The following is a 26,566-nucleotide window of genomic DNA, read 5'->3' on the forward strand; positions in this document are numbered from 1 at the left end:
GTCGCCGTCACGACCACCCACCACGGATCGCGGCCCAGGCTGGAACCGCTGGTGAATTCCTCGTCGATGTACCCGATCTCCCAAAGCCGGTAGATGGCCGTGTAGATCAGCCCGACGGCGGCGGCATTGACACCGCGCAACGCGGCTTTAACCCATCGCCGAGTGCGCAGCGCCCTCCACAAACCCATGGTGCCGTGCACGAGGATCAGACCCGGCGCGAAGATGCCGATGAATCCAATGATGGCGCCCGCGGCGCTGGGATATGATGCGTTGATGGCCGTCAGCGAGCCAAGGTACACGGCAACTGTGGCAGAGGGTCAATACAGTAGATTACTTGTGAGTCTGAGACAGGATGGTAGGGAAGGTGGATGAGAAAGAATCTGTGGGAGACGTACAGTTGAAGTTCGGGCCTGGAAAGGACTGTATGATGGCCAACCCCAGAAGGAAATCTCGGGAGGATACCCACCCTTCTGTCACAATATACCTGGGTTGTGCCAGCGGTGTCAGCTATAGGGGTGAGGGGGTCAAACTGTAGATCTTGCATCACAACTCACTGTCGAAGGAGGGGAATCACAACAGGGCCACCACCAAATATAATCGTCCCCGCGAGATACATGTTGGAGAAGAGGCTGAAGAGCAGTGGTCGACGCTTGACCACGCCGCGCAGGACCATGACGGTGATGAATGTCAGGAAGAAACTGACGATGAGAACGGTGCCAAATCTCCAGGAAACCTTCAGCTCTCGCTCCCGGGGAATGACTCTTGCGTCTGGACTGTCATTCGAGACGCGTTGGACATCATCGGAAGTTCTGGGGAGGTCGGAGGCCTCAGCCTCTTGTTGGGGGGCTCGGTGGCTATGGTTCGTCCCGTTGGCTTATCGTTTGATGTCAGCCGATCTGCTTGACGGGAAGGCACAGTGAGATAATCCTCGACATATACTTACATTGAAAATCTGGTGACTGTTCTGTGGTGCTGTTCATCTCAACTTCATGGTTCGGCGGCGCGTGTCTCATCCTGTGTGCTATCCCAACAACCTTCCTCCACAAGGCATGAGGCCATCGAAAGTCCCAGATGATCGTGACAGGGCCGGCCAGGAATATCAACACGGGAAAAAACCATAGTGCGTTGTACAGCATCCCGGCCGTGGCTCCCAGAAAAACCAGAATCCTCGTGATCTTGTCTGTGATGGCTTTCTGGGACAGCTGCACGGCGGCGAGGGCGATGACGCCCACGGTGGCGGCATTGAGGCCGGAGAGAAGTGCATAGGCCGGAGCAGGAAGTATGTCGTCAACGTTGGATATACCGAGTGATAGGCAGTACATCCCTATGGCCCCGGGTAGTCTGGATAGAAGTGAGTTGAACCCTCTTCGGCAGAACTTTCAGAGGAGCAAGAAAAGAGGCAGGGAAAACTCACGACCACAGTAGGAAAGCTGACAAGGCGGATAAGAAACCATTCCGGTTGAGGTTGATGCAATAGAGCATTTTGGTGCTCGCCGGGCCTGAGAGCGCCTGAGTGACGGCAAACAGCTCTTGAAACATGGGTTCGTCCAGCCAATGGTATTTCTCCACGAATCTCTTGTGTAGCTGCTCGCCCGAAAGAGCAAAAGTCAGATCCAAAGGGACACTGGTCAACAGACTGCTGGATAGAAGGGGGTCTCCTCACAATCTGGAAATGAACAGGAGGCCCTCCAAAGCAGATCAATCCGAGGTGGCCATTCTTCTGCACCGTCTCCCACAGTCTCTGATGCCAATGTACCCAACCTTCCATCATGCGACGGTCGTCCGAGGACCGTCGTGTCCGCGTCAGGGAGTTGACGAATGAAGAGAACATCTTTTTGGCACTTCAAGATGATGAGGCTTGGAGGTGTAGGTCGGTGCTGGCGATGGTCTGGCTGAGACTCTAAATCAAAAGTCGCGGCATCTGGTCCAGGTTGAAGCTCGTCATGGGGAAGATGCGAGTCATAAATCGACTCGGCTTCTTATGCATCTAGCATACAATCTCAGGTCAGAGAATTCAGCGAAAAGACAACTTTGTAGTTTGCAGGGAGCCAAGCCGACAGCCGGTTGACGTGATTGACAATATTATGTAGAGCCAAGAATAGTAACGACACCTGAATCGCAGCCAACAACACTAGCTTATATTGACCTAGTACCGAGTACCGAGTACACATGTCTTGGTCTGTACTTGTAAACATGTATCATCTGCATTCTATACGAGTGAGAGCGCAGTGAAATCACCTGCTGCGGCCCCCCGGTCTCATTTCTCAATACTAACACCCTCATCGTCTCAATAGACATGGATCGCTGCGTCGTGGTCAGAAGCATCAAGCCCGTCAATCCACAGGCGCAAAAGGGATTATACTCGTGATGGGAGGGAGTCTGTTTATCGGGTCCGTGAGCGTCATGCCCCCCATCGCTTCTTCTAGCTGGAGCAGTTCCACCGCCACCAGGTCAGTGTGGCACAGCTTGGTCACCGAAGAATCCTCGGCCAAGTTCAACTGGGCGATGCTCAGCGCTTGTTGCAAACAGCATTTTGCATTGCCGAGATTGTGTCTCATAACGTGTAAGCGTCCTAGACACCGGAAAGCCGCCAGCTGACAGAAGATGAGGCAGCTCTCTCGAAGTCTCGCCTCGGCTGCGTCCATAAACTGCGGTTGGAGTGCCTGACCCGAGATCAGAACGTCGTTTCGCCGCAGGGCGTCACTCAGGAGACATTCCACCTTGACGCTGGCGTCTCCAGATGCGAGCATCACCCGGGCCTGCTCGACAATGGCGGTAATTGCCACCGCCGAGTTGGCCGAGTAGACTTGTTCCCAAGCCTGCACGACGCTTTCGAGCATCCGGATAGATTCGGGCACGTCGCCTGACGCCGCAGTGAGCCGAGCCCAGTACCAAAGGTGCACCATAGTTTGATACGAGTAAGTCCCGAAGGCTCGAAGGTGCTCCTGATGCGCCACTCTCTGTCCCTCCCTTCTCATTCTCATCTTCTGTTCAGTCGTCAAGGGCGTGCCGAGGAGGATCGATATGGGGTGGCGCTCGCCCAGAGTGTGGATCGCAAGCGGTAACAGGTAGCTCTTCCACGATGCTCGAACGCTGCCAGCCACCGTGTTTGAAGTATCCATGCTGATCTCGTTGAAATAATAGCAGAGCTGCGGGTGCTGGCTGAGTAGCAAAGCTCTAGCGAGCGGCAACGTTCTGTCCAGAACTTGTGTTGCTGTGTGCGGCTGACCAGACGAGATGAACCCTGCCGCTAGCATGATGCTGACTGCCATAGCCTCACAAAGGCCATTTCCGTCAAACCCAGCAGCATTCTGCTGCATGACCGTCCTCCAAATCCCACCAGCATTACCTTGATGATAGTTGGAAATGGCAGTGAGCACTCGACCAAAGTTGGCCTGCTCTTTTGACTCCTTGATGACAGCCATCGGTGCCGCACCAAGGCGCCATTGCATTTCATATTTCCGACCCGGGCGATGACTTGGCCTTGAACTTCTGGGTGCTGGTCGGGGCGTCCTTTTCTTTTTGATGTTTGCTGGCGTCTTTATGGACTTGCCATGGTCAGCGTCTTCATCATCTGCTGCTCTGTGCTTCCCATTGCCGTGTGTGCCTGGAGCCAATACATGTGACTGTGGTGATATCCTGCCTCTTGCGTTGTCTCGATGCACTGGCTGTGGCGTGAATGGAAGTGTTTCGACAGGTTCGGGCACTGACGTCGAGGTGATCCGCTGGCTCGATGCCTCGACAAATTTTGCTACACTGGTGACTAGGCTTCTTGCTGACTTGTCTGGCGCACCCGTTGCTGTCTCATCTGTCAACCGCCTCAAATGGGTTGACGAACCCAATTTGTTGTGCTCCGATGGTCTTTCATGTGGCTGGGAGTAGTCAGCAATGCTAGACGTCCTCGTGGTATCCGTGGTAGATCTCGTCAGCGGAGGAGCAGGTCCCAGATGCAGCGAGTGTTGGTAATGTTGTACTGGTGCTGGAAGTGTTACTGTTCGTCGGGTGGGTCCGCGGTCAACTGATGGACTGCCAGATTGCAGTGCCGGGATCTCATCGGTCGAAGCAAAATTACTCCAACTCGAAGTTGAGGTGGAGCGGTTGCCACTAGTCCCTGTACTGCTGTTGCTCATCAATCCCGCTAAGGCTGGTGGCGGGGATCCGTGGCGTCTCTGAGGAGCGGGTTGTTCTTCAGGTAAGTAACCTGGACTTGGGAGCCGTGCACCCGGAAAGGAGCCCACGCCTTTAGACATGGAGTAGAATGGCGAGGGAGCCCAAATATGCAGAGCAGAGCTGGAAAAGGTGCCGAATACCCTGATCGCCCAGCATATATGTTCCCAGGGACCCCCACAAGCGCAAACTCAGCGTCGGGTCTCTCCAAGTGCTGGCATGCGTGTATCGAGCCTTGTGCAAAACAAAATTCATACTGTTTGTCCAATGTCAACGATGGATACATCAGAGGGTCATATGCCGTCGAACCGTGGAAGATCAAGGCATCGCTCGTGAGCTTATACCATTGGCTGCTGACACATGTTGACTCAGCTAGTGCAACAAAGATGAGTTTGCTAGCATCATCAAACCATCAGGATCGTTCACGAAAGCTTCTGGGTGGCTTCCCACCGCCTTTAAATGGGTTTCCATGTCCGCGTCGATGTCCAGCCCCCGCCCTCAGTCCGGCGTCTTGGTGCATCCTTGGTCCGCTTCTTACAACCATCAGGATCCCGGCCGACCGTAAACTCGGGAGCTTGCCGATCAGGGAGACGAATGCTCATTTGGTATCACTCCCTAATGTCGAGGACGGCCTCCAGGATGGAGCTACAGACATCAGCAGACTGATCTTCCTTTTGACACGAGCTTGACCATCAGAACCGCCTCAAAAGGCATTTTCCGACGACCTGTCCTGCAGAGCGTGAAGGCCTAATATACGTGTAGACGGTTAGGTCTTTCTTGGGAAGGAGTGATGCCCAACAACATATGTGCACGATCTCTTGTGCTCAAGATCTCCCGGTCCCTTGTCGGGTTGTCCGTCTCGGTTATCGGCAATGGCGATAGGGGTTTTGAGGCGGATCGAGCGAAACGTCTGAGAAGAGGAACTACCTCGTTTAGGAATCTAGACATTCCTTGATCGTTCGATCGTTGGCAGAACAGGGGACTGAGCAAGTTCTTCTTTGGGTGAAGAGTGTGATGGCTACCTGTGCGACTGCCAGACATCCGGACACGCATTCGCAATGCCACACTCTGTGCATAACTCTTGTTACTGATTTGTACAGCCCTTGTCTGACAAACTGTGGGTCAATAGGTGCTTGGAGATTCAAATATAGCAATTCCACCTTCTCCGGTATGTCATCGTTGGTATGCCGGGGTCATGCATTCCTGCGCAACCTATGTTGCCTTTATTCCACGATATCGACTCGAGAGATCTTCTGACCGATGTAATTATGTTCCAGTTTCGGCCCCTGCATTGGTTGAAGACAAAGGATCTTAGATGTTCGCCCTGTACAAGGGTGGGCAGACTCGCGTTCTTACGAGAGGCGTTCCTGGTTTGTGTGGGGGCCAGATAGGTAGGCACATTGGTACGATGTTCAGGATCAGGGCTATAGTGTTTTAGTAGGCTATGGTGAGTGATGAATGCTATTGACAACGCTGATACCGACTTCGAAGTGAAATGTCTCTGGATGTGGGGAGGTTGTCGAGTCGCTGACGGTTCGCCTGGTGAGGTGTCTGGCATGATCTGTACTGGTTCAGAGTCTAGTGGAGGACCTCTTTTCATGTCCAGGGTACAACAGAAATAGGGAGCCAAAACAGCAAGAGCAAGAAAAGCAAGAGGATGACTTGAATCCTGAGGGTGAACAACTGTGGGTGAACCTGAACCTGCTGACAGATGAAGAGCAGACACGGCCTTGGCGTGGCTTCAGCCTTGCGCCTTGTCTGGCATGGACATGAAGCATCATCCTCGACAAACTCGATGTTGCGAAGCAGAAGGCGTTCAATTCTTTGTTTCTCGTCTATGGACTTGCTTCATGCGGAAGACTTCAGGATCAGCGTGCGCCAAACTGCCCTGTGATCATGCCACTTTTTCTCACTGGCTTGCTTGCTTCACATCATGGCTCCCAGGTTTCACTTTTCGACACCATCGCGCAAGCCCCAAACCCCAAGCGCAGAATTTCCTGTCATCACTTCTTAGCCAAAAGACCTCGGAAGTCTGACTTGATTGCGTCGCCCGACGATCTCTGCAGCACAAAGTTGTGATACTCTCGGCAAAGTCCTTGGCTATTCTTCTCCACCCGGGCGACGTTGTAGACGTGCGCATTGGCCGTATAGATTGCTCTGGTGCGCAGTTAGTGCCGATCGAGTCCCGGTATTCGTGGCATCATGTCGTGTACCTCTCCTGTTCGAAGCCCCTCTAATGCCCGTGCCCGTCGTCCTCTCCGTGTGGCTCTTGAGGGTCGAGTTTGATCAGTGTATCAATTCTCATGATCGCAATGCAGGCTTCCACAGCGCTCTTGAGCTGCTTTACCTTGCTCATGCTCGGCTCCAAGACACCCATCTTAACGACATCTACAACCTTGCCGCGCATCAGGTCCAAACCGTAATTCTTATACTGTCGCTTCTTCGCAATGTCCTTTTCTCTCTCATTGGCCTCTCCTTCTTGCACCCTCTGGCTCAATGCGTGACGTACACGAAGCTGGGCGACAAGCTCGGAGGCATCTTTCGCCGCATTGACGGCCAAGGTCTTTGGCACGATCAGGAGAGATTGCGAAAATTCTCCAATCGCTAGCTGTTCTCGAGAAGAAACGGTCATGGCGAATTCTTCGAGATAGATGTGTAGTGCCGTCTCCACCGCCCCACCTCCAGGCACGATGCTGCCAGATTCTAGGGTTCGTTTGACTGCGGACAAGGAGTCGTGAACAGACCGCTCCATTTCATCAAGCTGATAATCGTTGGATCCTCGGAGAATAATCGATGCCGATGAGAACGCTTTGGTTCCCTTCACCAGGATACACTCGTCGTCCGAGATGCGTTCTTGAACCACTTCCTCGGCGTACCCCAGTAGTTCCTTTTCGTATCTCTCGTCACCGTTCAGATCAGATAGAGTGCTGACAAGAGTTGCCCCTGTCGCCTTCGCTATCCGTCTCAGATCTTCTTTCTTGCATCTCCGCACTGCCATGCAGCCACGTTCAACAAACAATTTAAGAACTAGATCGTCGATCCCTTTCGTGGTCAGCACCACATTTGCTCCGGCCTTCAGTATCATCTCCACTCTGTCGAGGACAATGCCAGCTTCCCGCTCTCGGATCTTCTCCAGTTGTTGAGGGTCTTCAACCGTGATCTGTACGCCAAGCTTCATTCGTTCCTTTTGGAGGTTCATGTCGAGGCAGGCGATCTTTGCGTCGGTGATTCTCGTCTTCATTGCCTGAGATGCGACAGTACAGTTCAATGCATATCCCTTAACCAGTATTGACTCTGTCGCGCTCTTGCCGTGTGCCTTGAGGATATTGACAGCCTTGACCGGGTATTTGACTTCGTTTTTCTGCGCATTGACCGACTTGACCGCCAACATGGCATCGACTACCATATTGCCAAAGAAATCCGCGTCCGCGCCAATGATCTTACTTGACATTGACGTTTTGGCAATGTTGACTAGACTTTCTCTTCCAAGGGCTTCCACTTTTGTGCTGATGTTCTCCTGCATGTACTTGACCGCTTCTCGCAGAGCCAGGCGGTACCCGGTGATGATGACGGTAGGATGTATGCGGTTCTTCATGAGGTCGTTTGCCCGTCGAAGGAGTTCGGCGGCGAGAAGGACAACGGATGTGGTGCCATCTCCCACCTCTTTGTCTTGCTGTTGAGCCAAATCGACCAGAATTTTCCCGGCAGGGTGTTCGATGTCGAGTAGACTGAGAATGGTGGCGCCGTCATTGGTGACCGTGACATCGCCAATATCGTCGACCATCATCTTGTCCAAGCCTGAAGGGCCAAAGGAGGATTTGACGACATTTGCAATTGCCTGCGTTGCGAGGACATTTTGGTCTCGAATGTCCTGGCCACTGATCTTCTGACCACCGAGAAACAATGTCCCACCGCTGCGCGGGCCCTCGAAGATGCCAGCCATCGCGAATAAAGGTACAGAAAGAATGCGCCGGAGAATGAGGACACCAGATATTGTGCTCAGAGAGAGCCAGGAAAAATGTCCTGCGGCGTCGCCATCACTCCACGTATTAAGGCGGCGACTGCGGGTCACCGTTCGGTCTTGGCGCCGAGGCGATCACCTAGCCCCGCCGCTTTAATCAGGGCGTAGACTGCCTGCGCTTTTGCGCTGTTCAACTTCATTCATCTTGACAACGAGCACCACAGGCCAGTCTACCGATATGTCCGGCTTCTACTGAGCTACAGGCTGCATCTTGGTCCGGCACTCCGCCTGGTGGCCTTTCAGATACCACTACGTCGAGTCGAGGATCAAGTGGAAAGTCTGTAAAATTGCTGCTGCAGACGAGATAGCTCCCATGTACTCCCCAAACACCACAATCGCAGGACAAGGCTGTTCCTGCAGGTCTCAATATGCCACACTTTCAACAAACAGCAGATTTGGCTGTTTCGGAGGTTTGGGGATTTCGCTGACACTGGCTAAGATTGAGTTTCGCTTGGAGACAAGACTAACCATCCAAGCGGTCGCATAGATCGGATGCAATATGATGCGCACCCGTTCGTAAATCTTCTTGCGGACCTTCTCTGGTAGAGCGAGAAGAGCATTTGAAGCTGGTTTTGCTGAGTTTGAGGTCTCGACCGAGATCTTGAGGTCTGTATCTTTGGGTTCCATGATAGTGGGCTGGTTTTCATGCAAAGAACGGGCTTTTCGACTCTGGCCTGTTATGAAGCAACCTCAGGATGGGGTTGATCGACTGATGCGACCTCAGCTGAAGAATGGTGAGTGGTTGGGCTGTGACAAATCGACCCCTTGCAGAGCCAGTACCATGCGATCTGCCAGATCGGATGAATCTCGCAACGACGATGATTGTGGATTCTTGCTAAAGCACCCTCCTTTCATCGACTGGTCAGATCCCCAACGGCTCGCGTTTCTTGAGGACGAGCTGAACAGAGGAAATGAGCTGCCAAATACCACAACTCAAGGCATGCTAATGCAATTGCCGGGACGACCAAGTCTGGCAAGGTTGGCCTCATACTTCCTACACTGATTCTTGTCCTCCTTGAGCAGCGCCCGAACCTAAAGAAGACATTATGTCAATGGCACATGCAGGACCTGTTGTATGTGTTGTTCATTGCAATGAGAAATGTACTGACAAGCACAGACCAAGGTCATCACGCTCATTTACAGCCAGTCTCTAGCTTCAGACAAAACCCTCCGCCCAGCCTTTCCATCCTGGAGAACCTCAGAGATAACGCAAATGCAAGAAAAGACTCAAAAGGGATGCTCTGCCTCTGTGACACCCGCCGACTTGACGATGGTGTGCGTGATTGGGGCCTCGTTCGCACGCGCCCAGGAGAGTACCGCCTCGGGATCGCGACACTGGTGCTATAATAATCCTGTCAGGCTGGTCCACCCGAGTTTCAGGTCATGGGGATGGCTGCTTACCAAAGTGTTGAAGTCCGGCGAAGGGATTTGGATGCCCTTGACCCAGTGGAAGAGGATGAGTCCTAGATCGCTCTTACACATGAGAGCCTGGCGCAACACGTCGATACAATGGTCTGCCGGGTCATCCACGTCAACCTTTTGACGAACCGTCAACACTACTTAGGCGACTCACCGGCATGCTCTCGACGATGATCGGCTCTGGTCTGAAAGAATGGATCGGTGTCGACATAGTGATCCCAGTATGTCCATTTGCGCAGGACATTCTTTCACATCAAAGGTTGTCAGTGCGACCTCTGTAGAGAGTAGCCTGGTTTGTCCGTTGACGTTCACTTACCAGACAGTGTAATTGGTGGAAGACCTCTAGCGTTCCCATGAACCCACCCCCGTTGTCCTGATCAAGCTCAACGACCGTCTCCAATGCTGCGGCGTTTCCAGAGCTGTATATTTCCTCTCGAGATACATTAAGGACTGCAGCCGTCTCAACCATCCAAGCTAGAATTGTGTCAGCCCAGACCCAGAGACCATCGAGGATGATTGAACTTGCGGTTTGTGGTGAACCTGTCCCAAGCAGCATCAATCTCTGGACTGGGAGGCCCTCTATACTGATTCCGGCCGTAAAGAGTTGCATCAAACCTCTTTGGCCTCGAGACGGCCAAGTTACGAAGACTCTCCCCTGCAAGAAATCTTCCATTCAGCCTTGGAAGTCCTTGATCTGGACAACAATGCTGGGCTTGAGGAACTCACTCCATATGGTATCGTCCGAGGAGGTACTCGCAGGCATTCCTCTATCGCATCTCCTCCCAATGATTCTGTCGCCCAGCAGGAATCCAATATTGAGCAAGCTGAGTACGAGGAAGAAGCCCAATACGACGCGAATCGCGATTTCGAGTGTGTTCAACGAGGTACGTTGCCGCCAGGGGAGCCGGGACGCGAAAGCAGCGTCCTGCTTCTCGTTCAATGGCACATTTTCGAGATCGTCGCCCCCAGCCTCGAGTCTTTCGTATCTCACTTCTTCAGCAGATGCCATGGCCGATCTAGTCACACCAGCTCTGTCTCGAGGGTCTTTGTATATTTGGAACAGCACAACTGTGGTCAGGGGCAAGACAAAGCCTCAAGGACCCACGAGGTGTCAATGGAAAGAAAGCATATCTAACCGCTCGTCACATTCGAGCGAGATACTGCAATGTTCGAGGACTCCCTTTTGCATTTCCCCCTGCCCGACTCGCCTTCGCTAGACCGGGGCAGGGGTGCCGATAGAAACCTGGATGGCATCCGCCGCGAGCACAAGCACGAGCAAATGTGCATGACCACATCCGTCATAGTTGTCAGGCATGGTACTAGCCTTCGGCGGGTAAGGGGGGCTGTCATTCAACACAAACAAAAGCACACTGGATGACATGCTATGATGATACTAGGCACATCGAAGTCCCGATTGGTTCTCTGTCCTGGACGGGGATGGCCGAAGCTGCAGTGCTGACCTTGCAGGTGGGTAGGGGTATCCTTTAGCGTGGTCATCTTGCATACCGATCTGCACAGGTCATAAAATCAGGGCCAGTATCGGTAAATTGTCTTGTCATGTCATTATTGTCTACCATTACTCCACAGAACGAGCTGGTGCAAAGGAGGTAAGATGAAATGGTATCAATATGAGATCACACCACCTGATGGTGCTTCGTGAGTTTTCTGTAAGATGCTGTCACGAAGGTGGTTTGAGCATGGATTCGCAACGCGGACGAGATCCTCCAGAAGAGATTGAAGCGATACCATAATATCGACGAGTCACAACCTCGAGGTCTTTTGCAGCCGTCCGACGGCCATGATGGAGAACACCTGGAGTATTCACAAGTTGGTCGGCCGCATCATCACTGGCGGCACCAAGAAGACGCAAGATGGACAGCAGGCTGCCGGCGAATACCAGAGACTTGCAACCGATCATGACAGTCCGATAGACAACGACGACGAAAGGGCCACGATCGAGCAAAGCCATGTGCACGACAAGGCTGGAGAAGCCGGAGGACTCGAAGAGATTGAAGACGCCGTATCTTTACCTCCGCCGCCGCGGCGACGCGGGCCCAGGCTGGCGCAGCTCTGGCTACTCCTCGGAGCACTCATCGCCACGATACTCCTGCTCGTGACGGCCGTCACGACAATCCGCCATATCAAACCACCATCCCCCGACGGCTCGCTCAAGCCGCCCAAGCTCGGTCTCCACTGCGGCTCGAGCCTCGCCGAAGCGCGCGCCAACGGCTGCGAATTCGACCTGCTCAGCTACAGCTGGACGCCGTCGGCGTGCTACGACCGGGTCACGGACCTCGAGTTCCGGGAGTGGGTGCACCGGCCGGAGCGCCAGTTCGGGGCGTTCCCCTTCTTCCTCGACCGGCAGGGCACGGCGCACATCACCGACGAAGAGGCCCTGTCGTTCCGCGCGGGCTCGCTCGCCCGCACCACGCAGGAAGAGCACCTGGGTCACTGTATCTTCTGGATGAGGCGCGTCGAGAGAATCCTCGAGGGCGCCAATGGCGGACGCTTCGCCGAGAGGGGCGACGGCATGCCCCACACGTTGCATTGTTCTGAGAATCTGCTGGCGCGGCTCGAGGGACCGAATCCCAAGGATCGAGACGAGCTGCACGCCGTCATTGCGATTGGGTATAATACGTGTTGAAGCAGCTGTTGCTTTTTTTCTTTTTTCTTCAACTTTGGCTGTGCCATACAGTTCTCCGGATAGGGAGGCAGTATAGACCTCTTTCGCGACCAGATTGACCAAGATAATTCATTTTGATCAGGACTCAAGTCTACGAGTCTTTCGCGACTAGTGGCGTAGCCCTGGTATCGAAAGAATGTCCCCGACGTATGTACCGAGTACATGGAAATGAAGAAAATCGCCGGACCAGGCACATGAAGCATACGTATGACATCCCTCTCAGATTCGTGGGTTTGTTCCACCTGATTCAAGAAAAAAGAGTAAGAGTCAGAGTCGCTCCGAGACCAAACAAACCCCAACACACGCTACTGTGGTACGTACTGTAGGCTGGAGAAAGAAGAACACTAAAAGGGGACCTACTCCTCCCAACCCCCCCTTCCTCTCTCTCCCTCTTTTCCCGCTCCAGCCCAGCCCAGGGAGGGGGGTTAAGAAATGTTTCACACCATGGCCATGTAAACCATGTTCGTGTGCTTGGACCGCTTGATCTTCTTCTTCCCGTTCGGCATGGTGACCAGGTACTCGTTCAGGCCGGGCAGCCGGCCGACCTCGGCCTGTTTCTTGGCCTCGAGTCTCTCGGCGGCCTTTTCGGCCGCGGTGGGCGGGCGGGTCGGCAGCGGGGAGTGGCGCGCCCGGGCCCTCTCGACGGCGAGGTGGAAGCCCAGGTCGTCTTGGATGGAGCGGATTTGGGTTGGTGAGAGGGTCGACAAAGGGGAGAGCGGGGAGGCTGCGGCGGTGGCGCGGGATGACGATGATGATGACGACGATCTGGATTGTGTGGCGGCGGTGTAGCTGAATGTCGGGATGTCGTCGCGGATGCGTTCGCATGTCCAGCAGTAGCACTCGTCATACTCTTTGGAGGAAGACGGCTGGCGGCTGCTCCGTTCCGGGACGTCACTGCCACCAAGCCACTCCGCCGCCGTGGAGATTCGCGGCGATTTGGTGTCCGTGGGCGTGGGCGTGGGCGCGGGCACAATCTCCTGCCGAAACAGCCGGTAGAGTCGCGGGTAGAGCCTGTGCGTTTTCCAGACCAATTCCACGCCAAAGGGCAAAGGGAAATCATCTTGGGCGGCTGCCGCCGCCGTGGCCACGCTGGAGATCGGAGTCGGAGACAGCTGACGCTCCAGATACTGCAGGAACGCGCGTTCGAGCGAGCCCTGCAACGACGGCGACCGGATCCACAGCAGCCGGTGGGCCTCGTCCATGAATCTCTCGCACCGCTTCACCTGTCCGAACAGGTCGATGTCGACGGGCAGCTCCGGGCACTCGACGTACGCGGGCGGCCCTTCGAGGTAGGTCAGGATGTCTGCCGACTGGGACGTCAAGGTGGCGAAGAGATTCTCGGCCGGCCTGGTGATCCTGTAGGCCAGGGAGTCGAGGTCGAGCGCGTCGCGGATGGCCGGCCAGGGGAAACACAGGTCTCCGATCCGGGCGGTGGGCGTTTCTTGGTAGGAGCACGCCGTCGTGTAGCTTTCCTCGTCGAGCATGAAGGCGTACCACACCAGCAGCACGTCCAGCGGCGGGAGGTAGTCCTTTGTCAGTTGCACCCCGGCGTGGGTGCCCGCGTGGTGCGTGAATGCCGTGGCGTGGTACAGGATCCGGTCCATGTTCATCCACCAGGCCGTGAAGCGCGTGATGGCCAGCCGGATCAGCAGGTCCCATCGCTCCGGCTCGGGCAGCTTTGTACTTGTCGGTGGACGATGTTGCTGCTGCTGCTGCTCGCGAAGCACGTCGCGCTTCTCGTCTTCGGAAAATGCCGGCGGCGGCTGGTCCTCGACCACCTCGACGTCATCGAGCCTGCTGGCCGCCGAGAGTCTGAGTCTTTGAAAGCTCTCGAGCAGCGCCAGGTGCACCGCCGCATGGCTGACGTCGGGGTAGACGAGGCTGGTGTCGGCGCCGATCCTTGCCGCTGTCGGCTCGTTGGGCACAAAGGCGTTTCTGAAGATTCTTGGGTTTGGGATCACTGTTTCTCGCGTCCCTGGTTTGGAGGATGTCGAGTACGAAGATGGGAGTCGCCACTGATGCGGATCGACCTGTGCTTGATCTCCTCCGGCGGACCGGCCGCGGAAGCGACTCAATATCGACATTTCGTTGTATGTGGGGCGTGATTCGGATTGTGCGATGTTGTACAGACAGACAGACAATGAACCAAGTTGTTATTTATTCCCTTACTCCCCTAACTACTTATCCAAGCGGTACTTGTAGTTGTACTTGTGGTCTAGTTGTAGTCGCCGTTGTAAGAGAATAAAGTCGGCGCACGCGTGGCGGTGCATTGGCACGGCCATGGCAGTGTTTCTAGGCATCTCGGCAACTATTCCGCCGCGTGCACTGATCATCAGACATGGCATGACAAGTTGCTAGCCTGGCCGGGGCGGTTGGGGATTTTGAGTGGCCGTCATGGTGCCTTGTGTTTGTACATTCTTGTAGAGAAAGGTATTTTGTCCCTGGGTCGATATACATCCCACATCCCCTGTTTGTTTGTTTTGAGGGTTGGTTTATGGAGGGGAAGGGGAGCTTGATAGGGACTGAATAAATGATCGGGGCCACTCTACCGAGCACTCGGCAAGTCGGTACATGGAAAATTAAGGGAAGCCAATACTCAGTAAATACCCCGCAGCGTCCACAGAGTCGGTTAAACGTTGGGAAGCCTATTTGGCACGTTGCCCACCATCCACAAGTAAAGGCCAGTCTGCCAGTACATATTTCGATACTGCCAACTGCCAAGAGCATCGTATTATAGTCTGGGAAACAGATGTACGATTATTCGGTACGACCTACCTCGTACAGAATTATTACGACATCCAACCCCCGTCTACTTGGTACTCGGTTGAGTCTAGGTACGAGTACCTCGTAGGACTGAATGGATTGGCCATTAACCGGGGCTGCCGGGGCGGCCCTCAGTGTCAGCAAAGTCAGCGATTGGCGCAAGATCAGCATCATCATGACATCTCAGAATAAGTGCCTGGGGACTGGGACACACGGGCCACCGACGGGCCAAAATATGACTCCCAAGTGACTCCCTGCCAGGCTGTGGCTGGTTGACCTGGCTGCACAGCGACAGGCCAGGGACAAGGCAGACAGGTCCACAGGATAATTACCATACCATGTGACGGGACGGGACGAGTCGGGGTTTTAATCCAGGACCGATCTTATACTAGGTACGAGTACCGTCATGGCGCGCTGATAGTTACTGTGAGTTTTAGACTTCTTGGGTCATAAAAGGGATTCCCCTGGCCTTGGGACTTCGCAACTACTTCTCGAGGGCAATGTCTGCCAGTTTTCCCTCTTGACACTTTGATGGAGCAAGGAGAAAAGGGGCAAGCGGGAGAAGAATGCCCGCGTTCCTCGTTGATGGAAACTGCTCGACTAATTGACGAGGAAGTTTCGGGCAAGAGTTGGCTTGCCTCCTCCTGGTATCCAGGGAAAACGGCCCTTGCTGCAGGAGACGACAGAGGAGGGTATCGCCATCGCACTCGACGCGAGTTCTGGCTTCTTCATGGCTGCCTTCTGCTGCTATCATCGATGCTGGCCGTCGTTGGCATCTTGAGTCTCGTCATTTCTGAGACGCATCGTGCCCCCGAAGTCATGTGGTCGCCCATCCTCAATGCCGTGCCCGTTCAAAAGACCCGGTTCAACGAGACGTTCATGTACCCGACAAAGTTCACGTCCAAGTTTTCCAATGGTCTTGCATCCGAGGACGAGTGGCGCAGGTGGACGGCAAATCGTGAGATATCCCTCCTCCCAAAGTCTTCTGATCAAAGATTCCTGTACTGACTGAGACCTTGGTAGCGATGCTGGATGGGCGTGACGGCACAATCGCCGTGAAGGCCGACGTGGTCGATAGAATCGCTCCAATGTACACTTCGCAGTGGAAAGACTCGTTGATTCAGCTGTCCCATGGAGGTGAGACTCGGTATATGGGGCAAATTGCCATGTTTCATCATTTGCACTGTCTGGTAAGGCCTTCGCATCCATGAGACAATGGTCAGTTCGGCTGAAATTAGGGATTTGTAGAATATTCTCCGACACGCAGTGCATCCAGAACTGTATGGAGCCGCACCTGGAGGTGGCCACCTTGGTGAGTTCTATTCGTTGTGAAACCGCCCCGAGATCTGAATCTGACGTGGTGACTCGAACCAGACCACTGTATAGAGAGCCTGCGAGAGGTCCTCATGTGCAATCCAGGAGGCACCGAGGTGATTTTGTTCCATTGGATGGAAGATTCGGAGAAACCATATCCAGACTATAACACTTTCCATCAGTGTAGAGATCCAGGCGCGGTTTTAGATTGGGCTCTGGAACACGCGGTCAAAATCAGGGGACCTCTGACCAAACCCAGGGGCGTCTTTGCGATGCAGGATCCCCCATACTGAACAGCGACCAGTGTAGTCAATATGGTAGAATAAGGGAGAAACACATACCTTTGCGATCTATCACGGGGTGGATTGGAGTGTCAGCGTAAATCATATGCAGAGCTGCAATCACCCTCGATCATGACACCGCAAAGTTGTCATCCACGACATGGTCTGGCCTTCGGCAACGCATCATTGGCTCCCCCCGACCCTGCTGAGTAGACAAAGGCCCCTCGGGTAGCATAGATAAGAGCTTCTCACCTTCTCACCACCCAGGCGCCTCGTATGAGGATGGTCTCTTGCTAGAGTTTGATATCTCTAGCATAATGCTCCCCTTAGCTTCCCTAGTATTTCTCCTCACGTCCGTCCGGGCTGTCCCAGAAGCATTCTCGCCTCATCCTTCGTCGCAGGCTGTGCTCTCCTCCAACGATGTACATCATGACCTCCAGGAGATACCAAAGTCGTTTGACTTTTGTCCTCCGGTCGACCGCATTCCGCACCAGTTCCCTTACATAGGGCCGGACTATAGATGGTCGGACAAGACGGTGTTGGACGTCCTCGCGTCTCTCGAGCAGACTCGTTCCTTTGCCGATGCGGTGCGGCCGTTCGACGACTTGGTCTCGCGACTGAGTGACCCGGACGTGAACACTACCGTCTGGGCTGCGGCCGTTGCGGCCGACTCGGCCATCCCTGAGTGGTGTCAAGGCCAAGCCATCCGTGAGTGTCTGGCGTACCATATCTCTCCTCACTGGGTGCCGACAATTAGGGAGTTGTCCATGCCAAACACGCCGACGCTGTTGCGGCCCAGCACATTGAATGGCGAGGCACGAATCCACATCAGCTTGTCCGTACTGGATCGTGCCACAGGGGAAGTCGCCCTGATGGTCAATCGACACTCTCGAGTCGTCCAACACGACATCATGGCCCGCAACGGGGTCGTCCATGTCGTGGACTCGTACTTTCCGCCGCTGGTGCCCATGATGACGTTCATCGACTCCTCCCTCACAAACGAAGGGGGCTACAGCCTGATCCGCCGGGCGGTACAGCACGCCGACTTTGCGGGAGAACTGGAACGGGCACAGCTCTACGGGGCGACGTTCTTTGTCCCCGATGATGCAGCCTTTGGCGAACTCGACCCGCCATATTTGGAGTTCTTGTTCCGTGACGAGGGAAGGGATGTCCTCAAGACACTTCTCAGGGGTCACTTGGTGCCGAATCGGACGTTGTTCTCCAATGCGTTCTACGACGCAGACAGAGCAGCAGCAGCGTCATCCAAAACTTCCAACTCGATGGAGACACATTCTCGGGCCAAAGATGCTGACGTCAAGGGATCGTGGTACTCGTATCAAGTCAGCCCTTCTCGCAATAGCTCTGAGGTCCAGTCCCGGTCCCAGTCCCAGTCCCAACCGGGTTGCTACAGGGTGCCCTGGGGCCATCGCCAGTTTCTTCTGGAAACGCTGCGACCCAGTGAGGAACTGACGGTCGACATTGCCAGAGCTGGGGGGTTCATGGATCTCCGGGTACGAGGATCAGCGGGGAATGGCGGCGCGCGAGCCAGGGCCAAGGTCAAGACCGCCGACTTTCTCTGCAGTGACGGCGTTGTGCATGTAGTGGATAGAGTAGTTCTTTGATTGTCGGGAAGGAAAGTTGTTGATACCGACGGGATGTGGCGGGGAAAGACGGCGATGATGTATTGTCATGCTCGTGCCCAGTATTCACCAACGGGTGCTTTGGAATAAGAGGCACCGGGGGGGTGTTCGGGGAAAAAAAGGGGCATCGGAAGGAAGTTCCAGGGATTGTTTGATCAATCAACGCCTCAGAAACTCAGGGCTGGTACGCAACTGAAACTAGACCTGATCCTCAAAAGCCCCGAATCCTAGACATTCAAGTTATTCACCCAGTATAGCAATGCTTGGGCGCTATTTCGTGATCTCCCATCCATTCCCTGGTGCTTGTAATGTAATTATGTACAGACGGTATACCAAACACCACCAACATCTCTGTTATTTGGTCACCCTTTTTGCCTTGCGTGGAGTCCCCCAGTCACGCCGGTAATCTCCCAAACCTCGTCCCTACGTATGGATCAAATTTCGCCAAACCCAATCTCCCTATATCGACGACTCGTAGCATCGTCGTCGTTCATGTTCCGAGCCCTCTTTTCCGCCTTGCCGTGAAGCACGGCGAATTTCCGTCGCACTTCTGAGAGAAGCTCCTCCAGCTCCGAGTCTTTGGATTGTATGTCCAGGTAGACGCCCAATTCGTACAGTCGGATCAGGTCAGTGGCCAGTTTCTGGGACCGCTGGGTCAGCGTGGATGCGAGCGGGGATCGTTGGGATTCCCAGTCATCGCGGGGTCTGAGCTCGGTGGCGTCGCTGGAGGTTGAGGACCAATGGGACAATGAAGAGGAAGAAGAGGTCGAGGATGTCGTCGAGGATAGTCTCTGCGGGTTTGGTGCAACTTTGGGATGTCTCTGTGGTTGTTGCTGCTGCTGAACACGGGGATCGGACCACGTGTGTTTGTTGAGAGTATGTATCGGACTCCCGTGCCGGGATGGCTGTATCGACTCTGTACATGTAGTGGTATTGCCGGTGCCGACATCGTCCATTGGTGGGAAAAATGTTGTTTCGAGGGAGAGAGATTGAGGATCCGAACGGGTACGGCTGACATATGGTTTCTGAACGCCACGGCAACGCTCACGCCTGTCGTATGCACTTTCGGTCGTCTCGGTGGCGTTGGCTGGATGAGGCCCTCCAAAGGCATTGTCTGGGGGACTGGCAACCGTCGACTTGGAGAGATGTGAACTGCAGCGTCGACAGTGATTGCTCATCACTTGTCCAGCCCGATTTGACAAGGAAGACGATGACGATGGGTGTGTGATGATCTTGAGAGGCGGACTGTCGTTGACCCCGCCCATCTCGTTGAGTTCGTTGATTTCCATGGGTTCTAGGAAGTTGAGATCCATGAAACTTGCATCCGTGTCCAGCCCCCCGACGTCCTGGTTCCAGAGTGAAGAGGCCGCTCCATTGAGACTTAATGCCCCGTTATCTGATCCCATCATACCCAAATCGGAGGGTTCGAGGCCGGCCATCTCGGTAACATCTCCAGCCGTGGGTTTTGCGTCCTGCCGAAGTCGTTGCCCTACGAGCAGAAGGAATTTAGTCGACTCTCAACTCATTTCCATTGCCTAACGATGGGAGAGTAACTCACGACGTCGTCTCTGGGCGATGCGGTTCTGAGCTTTACGGCGCTCGTGGGCATCGCTGATATCCTTCAACTCGTCGTCCATGTCTTGTTCTTGTCGAGTGATGTATCAACCAAGAAATTCCCTCAGTGTTTCTTCTTCCCAGTAAGTCATCTCGAACAGAGATCAGCTGTCGACGAAAGCACTGTCCCTCGGACCCAGAATATTATATGCCGGCTCTCTTTTTCTCTCTTTCTCCACAGAACAACCATTGGTGAACCTGCCATAAGGGGCATCGTCGATCACGAGGTTTGAGGGAACCGGGGATCCATGATCCACACGAAACTTGGGATCAGGCAATCGATATACAATACGGCGATCTCCAAAGCGCCCCTTGGTGATGTAATAGTTCGGAAGCATCCGAGCAATGGCATTGGTGGCATCAAGGTATAGTTGGTTTGGTTACACTCTGTGCGACTCTGTGTTTCTCTCGCTCTGGATGGACGGATGGATGGATGTGGTGGAGAAAAGGTTGATGGTTTTTTTGACCGCCGATGGTTTTTCCAAGGAAGCAAATCATGGTCTCAAGTCAGATTCGGTCCCTCTTGGAGCGCCTGATTGTGATTCGAAAGAAAAAAAAACGGGAGTTTCTGGGTGGTTTGATTCCACGTGCATTTGTCCTTTTGTTGTTTGGTGAAGGGTGACAAATTCGGCGCTATAGAACTCCCCCTCCCTCCTCCCTTGCCCTTTCCCAACCCCGTTTCCTCCTGATCTCAATTAGAGATCCTGAACGCATCGCATCTCGCCTCGTTGCATATCGAGGATTCCTGATCCCAAGTAACAAGACTGCAGAACGAACAGGCCTCCTCTTCCCCTCAGGATCAGACAGCATCGGCAACCGACCATGCTGATCTGTCCAAGTTTCTCGGCTTTCAAATCCTTCGCGCGAAACACTGCATTGGTTCACTTACTGGTTGCATGTTGGAGCTGGAATCCTACAGTAACAAAATTCGTCATCGAAAATGGCCATGGCCACATTATTGCATGTGTTTCCTGGTGGTTTTGTCAAGACGAGATACGACGCGACCAGGATAGGGTTGCCGGATGGGCATGGTACTTATCACAAAACAGTCTGAGGATTCTCCATGCATATATCCGTCCAGCCATCCATCCCGGCTCGGCCAACTAGCATTTGCATTCGGTTAATTGGCATCACAGGTACGTATCTCGACGGGCGCCCGAAACCTCCGACTGGCTGGCAGCATGTGGATCTGCGCTGTGCCATTGGCTGTCTAAGGTAAGAGGAGGCTAGGGCTTATGGATACATTGGGTTTATGCAAGATAGATAAACGTCCGCTGGCGTCCGCTAATGGTAGCGGCTACTGGATGTGTATAATAAGAGGAGGGAGAAGCTCGGGATTTCCTGCTGCAGCGTTACAACGAGTCAATGATCGCGCAGGAGTGGCAAGCATCGAAGTCGACACGACAAGTACAAGGCCAACTTGGGCGATCCCAGTTGGCATCGTATCCTGGCCTCTGGGTCATGGTGCCCATGTCAGCAGTGACAGCAAGATCGCGAAGCTCGCAAAAGATTTCTGGTCATCCATCTGATCTTCGATGCTTGCATTCTGCAACACACTGTCAGCAAATCGCCATGGGGAATCATGCCTCGGGTGTCGACACCTGATCGTCTTGTATCAATAACGTGGGTAACTACAGATGGATCATCGGTGCCAACAACGATGATAATCCCAGGAACAGCCCAGTTTTTTGTCTACAGGTTTGTTGCTCCATGATTTCGTCAGAATAATCGAGCCAAGCAGCCATGTCTCAAGGCAGCCAAGACGAAGCAAAAATTGGTCTCGTACCCGGTCTCTCACCGTCTTCAGAAGCCTCGTTGTCCTCAGACACGGTTTGCGATCTAGGCGAGGATGACCACGATCTCGAAAAGGAAGACGTCGCCCTCCTTCACGCAAAGGAGCTCGGGTCGACGCATGCACGGACGACAGCGAGGAGATGCAGGTTACCCAAGTCGATTCTGCTCTGGACCTTCTTCATTGCTCTCGCCGCCCTCAGCTTTCTGGTGTATTGGCTGCTGCCTCTCAAAATGAACCAGACACCCACTTTTCATCCCGTGTTTGGCGACTGCGGGAAAACACCCGACCAGGCGAGGGCAAAGGGCTGCGTCTACGATCCTCTCGCCGTCACCTGGGTCCGGCCAGAATGCTACTATCCTGAGCTTATCGAAGAGTTCATCGACATGGAACCGGTGGCCTTCTACCACGACAAATCCCTCAGCACGGAGTCTCTGGTGCCGTTGGAAGAAATCATCCAGGCCCAGCACGAGCAAGTGTGGGCGCCTCACAAGTTTCACTCGGTATGTTCTATTCTTCCCTGACTCAGCGGACGAGATCCTGACGGCTCTGGTAGGTCCATTGCGCCCATGTGGTCAAGAAGGTACATCATGCCCTCATGAACCATTTCCCCATTGACAGCTTTTCATTGAACTACGCCCACACGGAGCACTGCCAGCTGGTGTTACTCGAAGAGCTGCCTCAGTGTGCCGCGCCTGGGACTTGTCGACTGAATAATGTCATTCAGAAATACAGTTCGTGCGGATATGTGTATTAGGGGGATATGTCTGGGTAGGAGCAGGGGCTGTCTTGTGGCCCGGAATAGTCGAGAGATGTGGCAATCTTAGACCTACAGTTCCTTATTCCGTGCATACAACTCTGCATATCTGTGTATACAACATCTACATCCACACTGCTTGTACTCGTCCCTCGTAAACAGACTACATTTCATTACCCCTCCCGAGTCCTGATTCCCATTCCCCTAGACTATGTACAGCGTAAACTATCTGTCGATCTTCCGCACAAGGATCCCACCACTTACGATTCACTTGCTTGATCGAGCAAAGCCTCGTGGGTCTCTTGATGACAGTCCATCTTCCTAGCTTCTCCATACGATCCTTCCAAAGAACGATGCCCACACATATCCCAGATCACAAAGATGACCTGTTTGTGCCCCTGTCATCTCGCGCGACTCCTTACTGACTACTCATCCCTGACTAACTGATTCAGTGACTGAGTGACTGAGTGACTGCCGGGTCCACACAACAGTGTTACACTGATACGAGTTACATTGTCTGTCATCGACCTCTGCACTTACAGGTAGGTAGGTAGGTGTACCACCGATGGATACGCCCATGGGTGGTCCTGCTTGCTGACAGTGCACCAATGTACACCACGCTACGCTACACTACACTAAACTGCACGTCACTACCAAGCTTCGAAGCTTCGAAGCGATGCTTTGTCGCCATCCATACAGGATAGTGCGTCAGGATTGCAATGACCTTCACAAGACACGAGTCGCACCCCTACATTCCCTCTCTGCTATGACGACCAGACCAGGAGACGAGCCCATTTTCCAAGATGTCGAATTGAGTTCTCCTTCGACCCGGTCCTATCCAGGATGAGGTTCGATGGTCGATGTCGTGGCTCTGGTCAAGCATCATTCTACACTGATCCCGCCCCCTTTTGTCCTTGATCCCAGGTTTCTAGCCTCGAGGGGGACTGGCTGTCCTGTTCAGCTTCGTCATCCGATTCTGACCTTCCCAACCTATCCCATCCCATCCTCTTGAATCTCAATCCCCTTCCCCTTTCCTCATTCTCCAAAACTCCCAGGGAGAGAAAGAAAGAAGTGCGATCTTCCTCAAGAATCACAAACACAATGTTCGACCACGACTGGTGGTCCTGGCCGGCCACTCGACACTACACGTATCGCTACAACCTCCTAGACGCCGACAAAGATGAAGCTTCGCTCGACGAGGGACACGGGGAAATTCGTCGACAATCCCGCGGTCGTGCGTGTTGTCCATGTTCAACGGTGCTGATATTGGTACTAGCCACGCTGGCAACAGCGAGTGCCTGTGTCCTCGCCTTCTACGCTGGGACATTATACGAGTACGAGAGGAATACTAAGTGGTCCAGCGGGGATAGGGGCCAGTTACAGCGTAAGATAACCCCTTGAACCTCGGACTTGAATATCACTTGGGCTTGAACACACACACACACACACACACACACACACACACAGAGAGAGAGAGAGAGAGAGAGAGAAAATGAGTCTACCGAGTATGTACCAACGTCCAGAGTGGCTGCTGACGTCCGTGTGTCACGAGGGAGGATAGTCCGCACCATCGAGTTCGAATTGGAATACAATGCGAGCTTTGGCGACGCACCCAGCCCCGTCACCGAGGCCGCCTGGGACGATTTGTTGCCCGTGCAGGGGGGTTTCTTTCAACATCCCCAGATTGCCCCGTCACGGTCTGATTTTGCGGTATTCCACCAGTTGCATTGCTTGGTACGTCTGACATTCTCTCACAAAGACGATCTCCATATGTACATGTACCGAGGAGAACCCGAATGCCGAATACTTGAGCATGTATGTATGCACTCGTACTGACATCGAATGTACTTTGTATGTAGAACGGAATCCGACAAGCCTACTGGTTCACCCACGCCGTCGCCACGGGCGCCGCCACCCTCTCCGCATCAGCAGATGGCACCGACGCCGCCGACGTCTCGGAGATGATCTCCCCCCGCCACATCAGCCACTGCGTCGACCTGCTCCGCCAGGCGCTCATGTGCCAGCCCGACCTGACGGTCGAGGTCAAGGACGAGCGCGGCGGCGTCACGGGATTCGGCACCGTGCATCAGTGCAAGGACTGGGCGCAGCTGATGGCCTGGATGGCCGAGTGGGAGACGTACGGGCAGACCGACGAGGAGGCGTACGAGGCTGGGGAGAGATATCGTCATCATCATCACGACCACCTTGGACACGTGTAGCTTGGTGGGGATATAACTCGGTAGGGATATGGGGATGAACCATACTGGCACCACTTGTACTAGTCCCTGATGAAGAGGGCTTAATCCCCCCGTCGCTCAAGGCGTAGCACTAGAATGACAAAGTCAGACGAATGCCCATTCTATCAATGGCGATGACGCTTTGCTCGGCGATTCAAATATACGTTGGGGGGCACCCATACAACTAGTCTAGCTCAGTGCTGGAATTGGATTGTAGTTAACTCTGCCTGCTCTGCGCAGTTTTTGCCGAGGAATGCGGCCGGCCCCTTGGTTCCGGGTGAAGGAGGACAGAGAATGGTGTTTTCGTCAGTTTTGCTCCTTCCGTCTCCTTGTTCGAGGGAAGATGGGCAAGTCCATGAGACTGGCACGTAAAAAAGAACTCGTCGAGGGGTTTGAAGAACTTTTGTAACCCAAAAGAAGAATCGTCGCCCATAACTCGACGTCATGCTCTCGGATCTCTGCGAGCGGCCAGTTATCAACGCACGTGGCAGTCTATGGTGGAAAAGGGAGTTAACGACAAAACTTCCTGCAAAAGATATACCATCCGAGATATGCTCCATCTTCATGTCGATCCCATGGAAAGACATCTCCCAGCAAATTGACCCGTGCCACAATGCTCGGGATGACTTCCCAAGAACTCGGCCCATCATCATGCTCCGACACCTCAGTCATGGCCAGAAGCCCGGCAAATCGATGTATCTGTAGCGTGGCAGGCGGAATGTTCTGTGGCGGTACACGTCTTGGGCGTATTGGTGGTGGCGGGGGTGGCGGCCAATATTCTGGCAGCTCTTCAGCTTGCAGTTGATGCTATTCGGTTGAAAACCTCAGTGTCGAATGCTGGCTGGCAGGCAGGTCTGGGCTGTCGGGTCGCCGTATAGCTACCGTCCCTGGCAGCCCCGGTCTCCATCTCAATCTCCAGAGCTTGGAGCCTTGAAGTCACGAGCCAACGGGTAACTTCTTCATGATTGCCTGTTTCAACCCCTCGACAGTGTCGACCATCTCGACCCCGAACCTGTTGCACACAATCTGCACATTTCCCCTCTTCCAGTATCCCCTTGGACAGGCGACAATAGCCTTGCCGGGAGCACGCACACAGAGCCCCAACTCGAGCAAACTGACGGGCGCTTGGGTGGCCGGGTGGAAGAAGAAGACGATAATGTCCGCCTGGTCCTGTTTCTCGAGCTCCCACTCCACCTGTTCGCGGTAGGGCGCAAAGTCGATATCCTCGATCCACGAACCGTCCCAATCGGCTCGATACGGGTTGTAGATCGTGATGGGTGTGTCGCGGAGGGAGGTGCAGAGGACCTCGCGCCAGTCGCTGGTGTTGTCGACTTTGCTCGTGGTCCCGGCGAGGAAGACGGACTTGACGCCTCGGGGAATCTCGTCTGAAGGCGCGTAGATGATCTGGCTCCGTGCCGGCGCCATCTTCAGGGATGACAATGTCTTTCCTGAGTACTATTGGTTGGAAAGAAGTATGCGTACGAGAACGGAAGAGATGGTGGATAACGTGGGCTCGACACATGGGCTGGGAAGCAGAGCGGCTGCATAAAAGTGGAGGTTGATGGAGAAGCTTAGAGGCACAAATTACTGCCACTCAAATACTTCCCCGCCCCAGGAATTTATTTCAAGTTCAAGTGAATGTCCTTTGATTGCTCTTCACCTTGCAGAAGCAAGAAAGTCGAATAGGCCAAGAATAATCCTCAGCACCTCCCTTCTGTCATCAGGTACTTGAAGGTCAAAGTCATCCGAATAAGAGACTTGGAGAGGCCTTTCAGACTTGCCACTGTAGAGATGCTCTAAGTAGGCAGATGGTATGACTGTCTCTTGGATCTGGAGGAGATTGTCACTCAAACGAAGTACAAATGCCTCGTAGCTATG

General features: G+C 54.0%; 11 protein-coding genes and 1 non-coding gene across 12 annotated transcripts; 6 read left to right on the plus strand and 6 right to left on the minus strand.

Moving 5' to 3' along the window:
* Nucleotides 1–802: 802 nt before the first annotated feature.
* On the plus strand, nt 803–879 carry AYO20_03595. Its single transcript has one exon. It is a non-coding gene; the product is annotated as a tRNA-Asn (tRNA).
* A 1,454-nt stretch (nt 880–2,333) lies between these two features.
* On the minus strand, nt 2,334–4,250 carry AYO20_03596 (hypothetical protein; the record flags this gene model as incomplete). Its single annotated transcript, XM_022641897.1, has 1 exon — nt 2,334–4,250. One exon carries the CDS (start codon nt 4,248–4,250, stop codon nt 2,334–2,336), a length of 1,917 nt encoding a protein of 638 aa, XP_022502130.1.
* A 2,150-nt stretch (nt 4,251–6,400) lies between these two features.
* AYO20_03597 (T-complex protein 1 subunit alpha) lies at nt 6,401–8,110 on the minus strand (the record flags this gene model as incomplete). The annotated part of the gene is made up of 1 exon (XM_022641898.1): nt 6,401–8,110. One exon carries the CDS (start codon nt 8,108–8,110, stop codon nt 6,401–6,403), a length of 1,710 nt encoding a protein of 569 aa, XP_022502131.1.
* A 1,305-nt stretch (nt 8,111–9,415) lies between these two features.
* On the minus strand, nt 9,416–10,616 carry AYO20_03598 (hypothetical protein; the record flags this gene model as incomplete). Its single annotated transcript, XM_022641899.1, has 5 exons — nt 9,416–9,529; nt 9,590–9,702; nt 9,762–9,852; nt 9,924–10,231; nt 10,334–10,616. The coding sequence occupies 5 exons, from the start codon at nt 10,614–10,616 to the stop codon at nt 9,416–9,418; spliced, it is 909 nt and encodes a 302-aa protein (XP_022502132.1).
* Nucleotides 10,617–11,408: 792 nt separating this feature from the next.
* AYO20_03599 (hypothetical protein) lies at nt 11,409–12,251 on the plus strand (the record flags this gene model as incomplete). The annotated part of the gene is made up of 1 exon (XM_022641900.1): nt 11,409–12,251. The coding sequence occupies one exon, from the start codon at nt 11,409–11,411 to the stop codon at nt 12,249–12,251; it is 843 nt and encodes a 280-aa protein (XP_022502133.1).
* A 476-nt stretch (nt 12,252–12,727) lies between these two features.
* On the minus strand, nt 12,728–14,374 carry AYO20_03600 (hypothetical protein; the record flags this gene model as incomplete). The annotated part of the gene is made up of 1 exon (XM_022641901.1): nt 12,728–14,374. The coding sequence occupies one exon, from the start codon at nt 14,372–14,374 to the stop codon at nt 12,728–12,730; it is 1,647 nt and encodes a 548-aa protein (XP_022502134.1).
* Nucleotides 14,375–15,809: 1,435 nt separating this feature from the next.
* AYO20_03601 (hypothetical protein) lies at nt 15,810–16,660 on the plus strand (the record flags this gene model as incomplete). The annotated part of the gene is made up of 4 exons (XM_022641902.1): nt 15,810–16,011; nt 16,077–16,243; nt 16,302–16,365; nt 16,440–16,660. The coding sequence occupies 4 exons, from the start codon at nt 15,810–15,812 to the stop codon at nt 16,658–16,660; spliced, it is 654 nt and encodes a 217-aa protein (XP_022502135.1).
* A 305-nt stretch (nt 16,661–16,965) lies between these two features.
* AYO20_03602 (hypothetical protein) lies at nt 16,966–18,270 on the plus strand (the record flags this gene model as incomplete). Its single annotated transcript, XM_022641903.1, has 1 exon — nt 16,966–18,270. One exon carries the CDS (start codon nt 16,966–16,968, stop codon nt 18,268–18,270), a length of 1,305 nt encoding a protein of 434 aa, XP_022502136.1.
* Nucleotides 18,271–18,722: 452 nt separating this feature from the next.
* AYO20_03603 (hypothetical protein) lies at nt 18,723–19,925 on the minus strand (the record flags this gene model as incomplete). Its single annotated transcript, XM_022641904.1, has 2 exons — nt 18,723–19,777; nt 19,847–19,925. 2 exons carry the CDS (start codon nt 19,923–19,925, stop codon nt 18,723–18,725), a joined length of 1,134 nt encoding a protein of 377 aa, XP_022502137.1.
* Nucleotides 19,926–21,645: 1,720 nt separating this feature from the next.
* Nucleotides 21,646–22,451, plus strand: AYO20_03604 (hypothetical protein; the record flags this gene model as incomplete). Its single annotated transcript, XM_022641905.1, has 2 exons — nt 21,646–22,197; nt 22,251–22,451. 2 exons carry the CDS (start codon nt 21,646–21,648, stop codon nt 22,449–22,451), a joined length of 753 nt encoding a protein of 250 aa, XP_022502138.1.
* A 1,101-nt stretch (nt 22,452–23,552) lies between these two features.
* AYO20_03605 (hypothetical protein) lies at nt 23,553–24,670 on the plus strand (the record flags this gene model as incomplete). Its single annotated transcript, XM_022641906.1, has 4 exons — nt 23,553–23,685; nt 23,743–23,835; nt 24,013–24,185; nt 24,311–24,670. 4 exons carry the CDS (start codon nt 23,553–23,555, stop codon nt 24,668–24,670), a joined length of 759 nt encoding a protein of 252 aa, XP_022502139.1.
* Nucleotides 24,671–25,624: 954 nt separating this feature from the next.
* Nucleotides 25,625–26,113, minus strand: AYO20_03606 (hypothetical protein; the record flags this gene model as incomplete). The annotated part of the gene is made up of 1 exon (XM_022641907.1): nt 25,625–26,113. The coding sequence occupies one exon, from the start codon at nt 26,111–26,113 to the stop codon at nt 25,625–25,627; it is 489 nt and encodes a 162-aa protein (XP_022502140.1).
* Between the last annotated feature and the right edge of the window lie 453 nt (nt 26,114–26,566).

The sequence above is a fragment of the Fonsecaea nubica genome, assembly GCF_001646965.1.
Source record: "Fonsecaea nubica strain CBS 269.64 chromosome Unknown Scaff17, whole genome shotgun sequence".
Lineage (NCBI taxonomy): Eukaryota > Fungi > Ascomycota > Eurotiomycetes > Chaetothyriales > Herpotrichiellaceae > Fonsecaea > Fonsecaea nubica.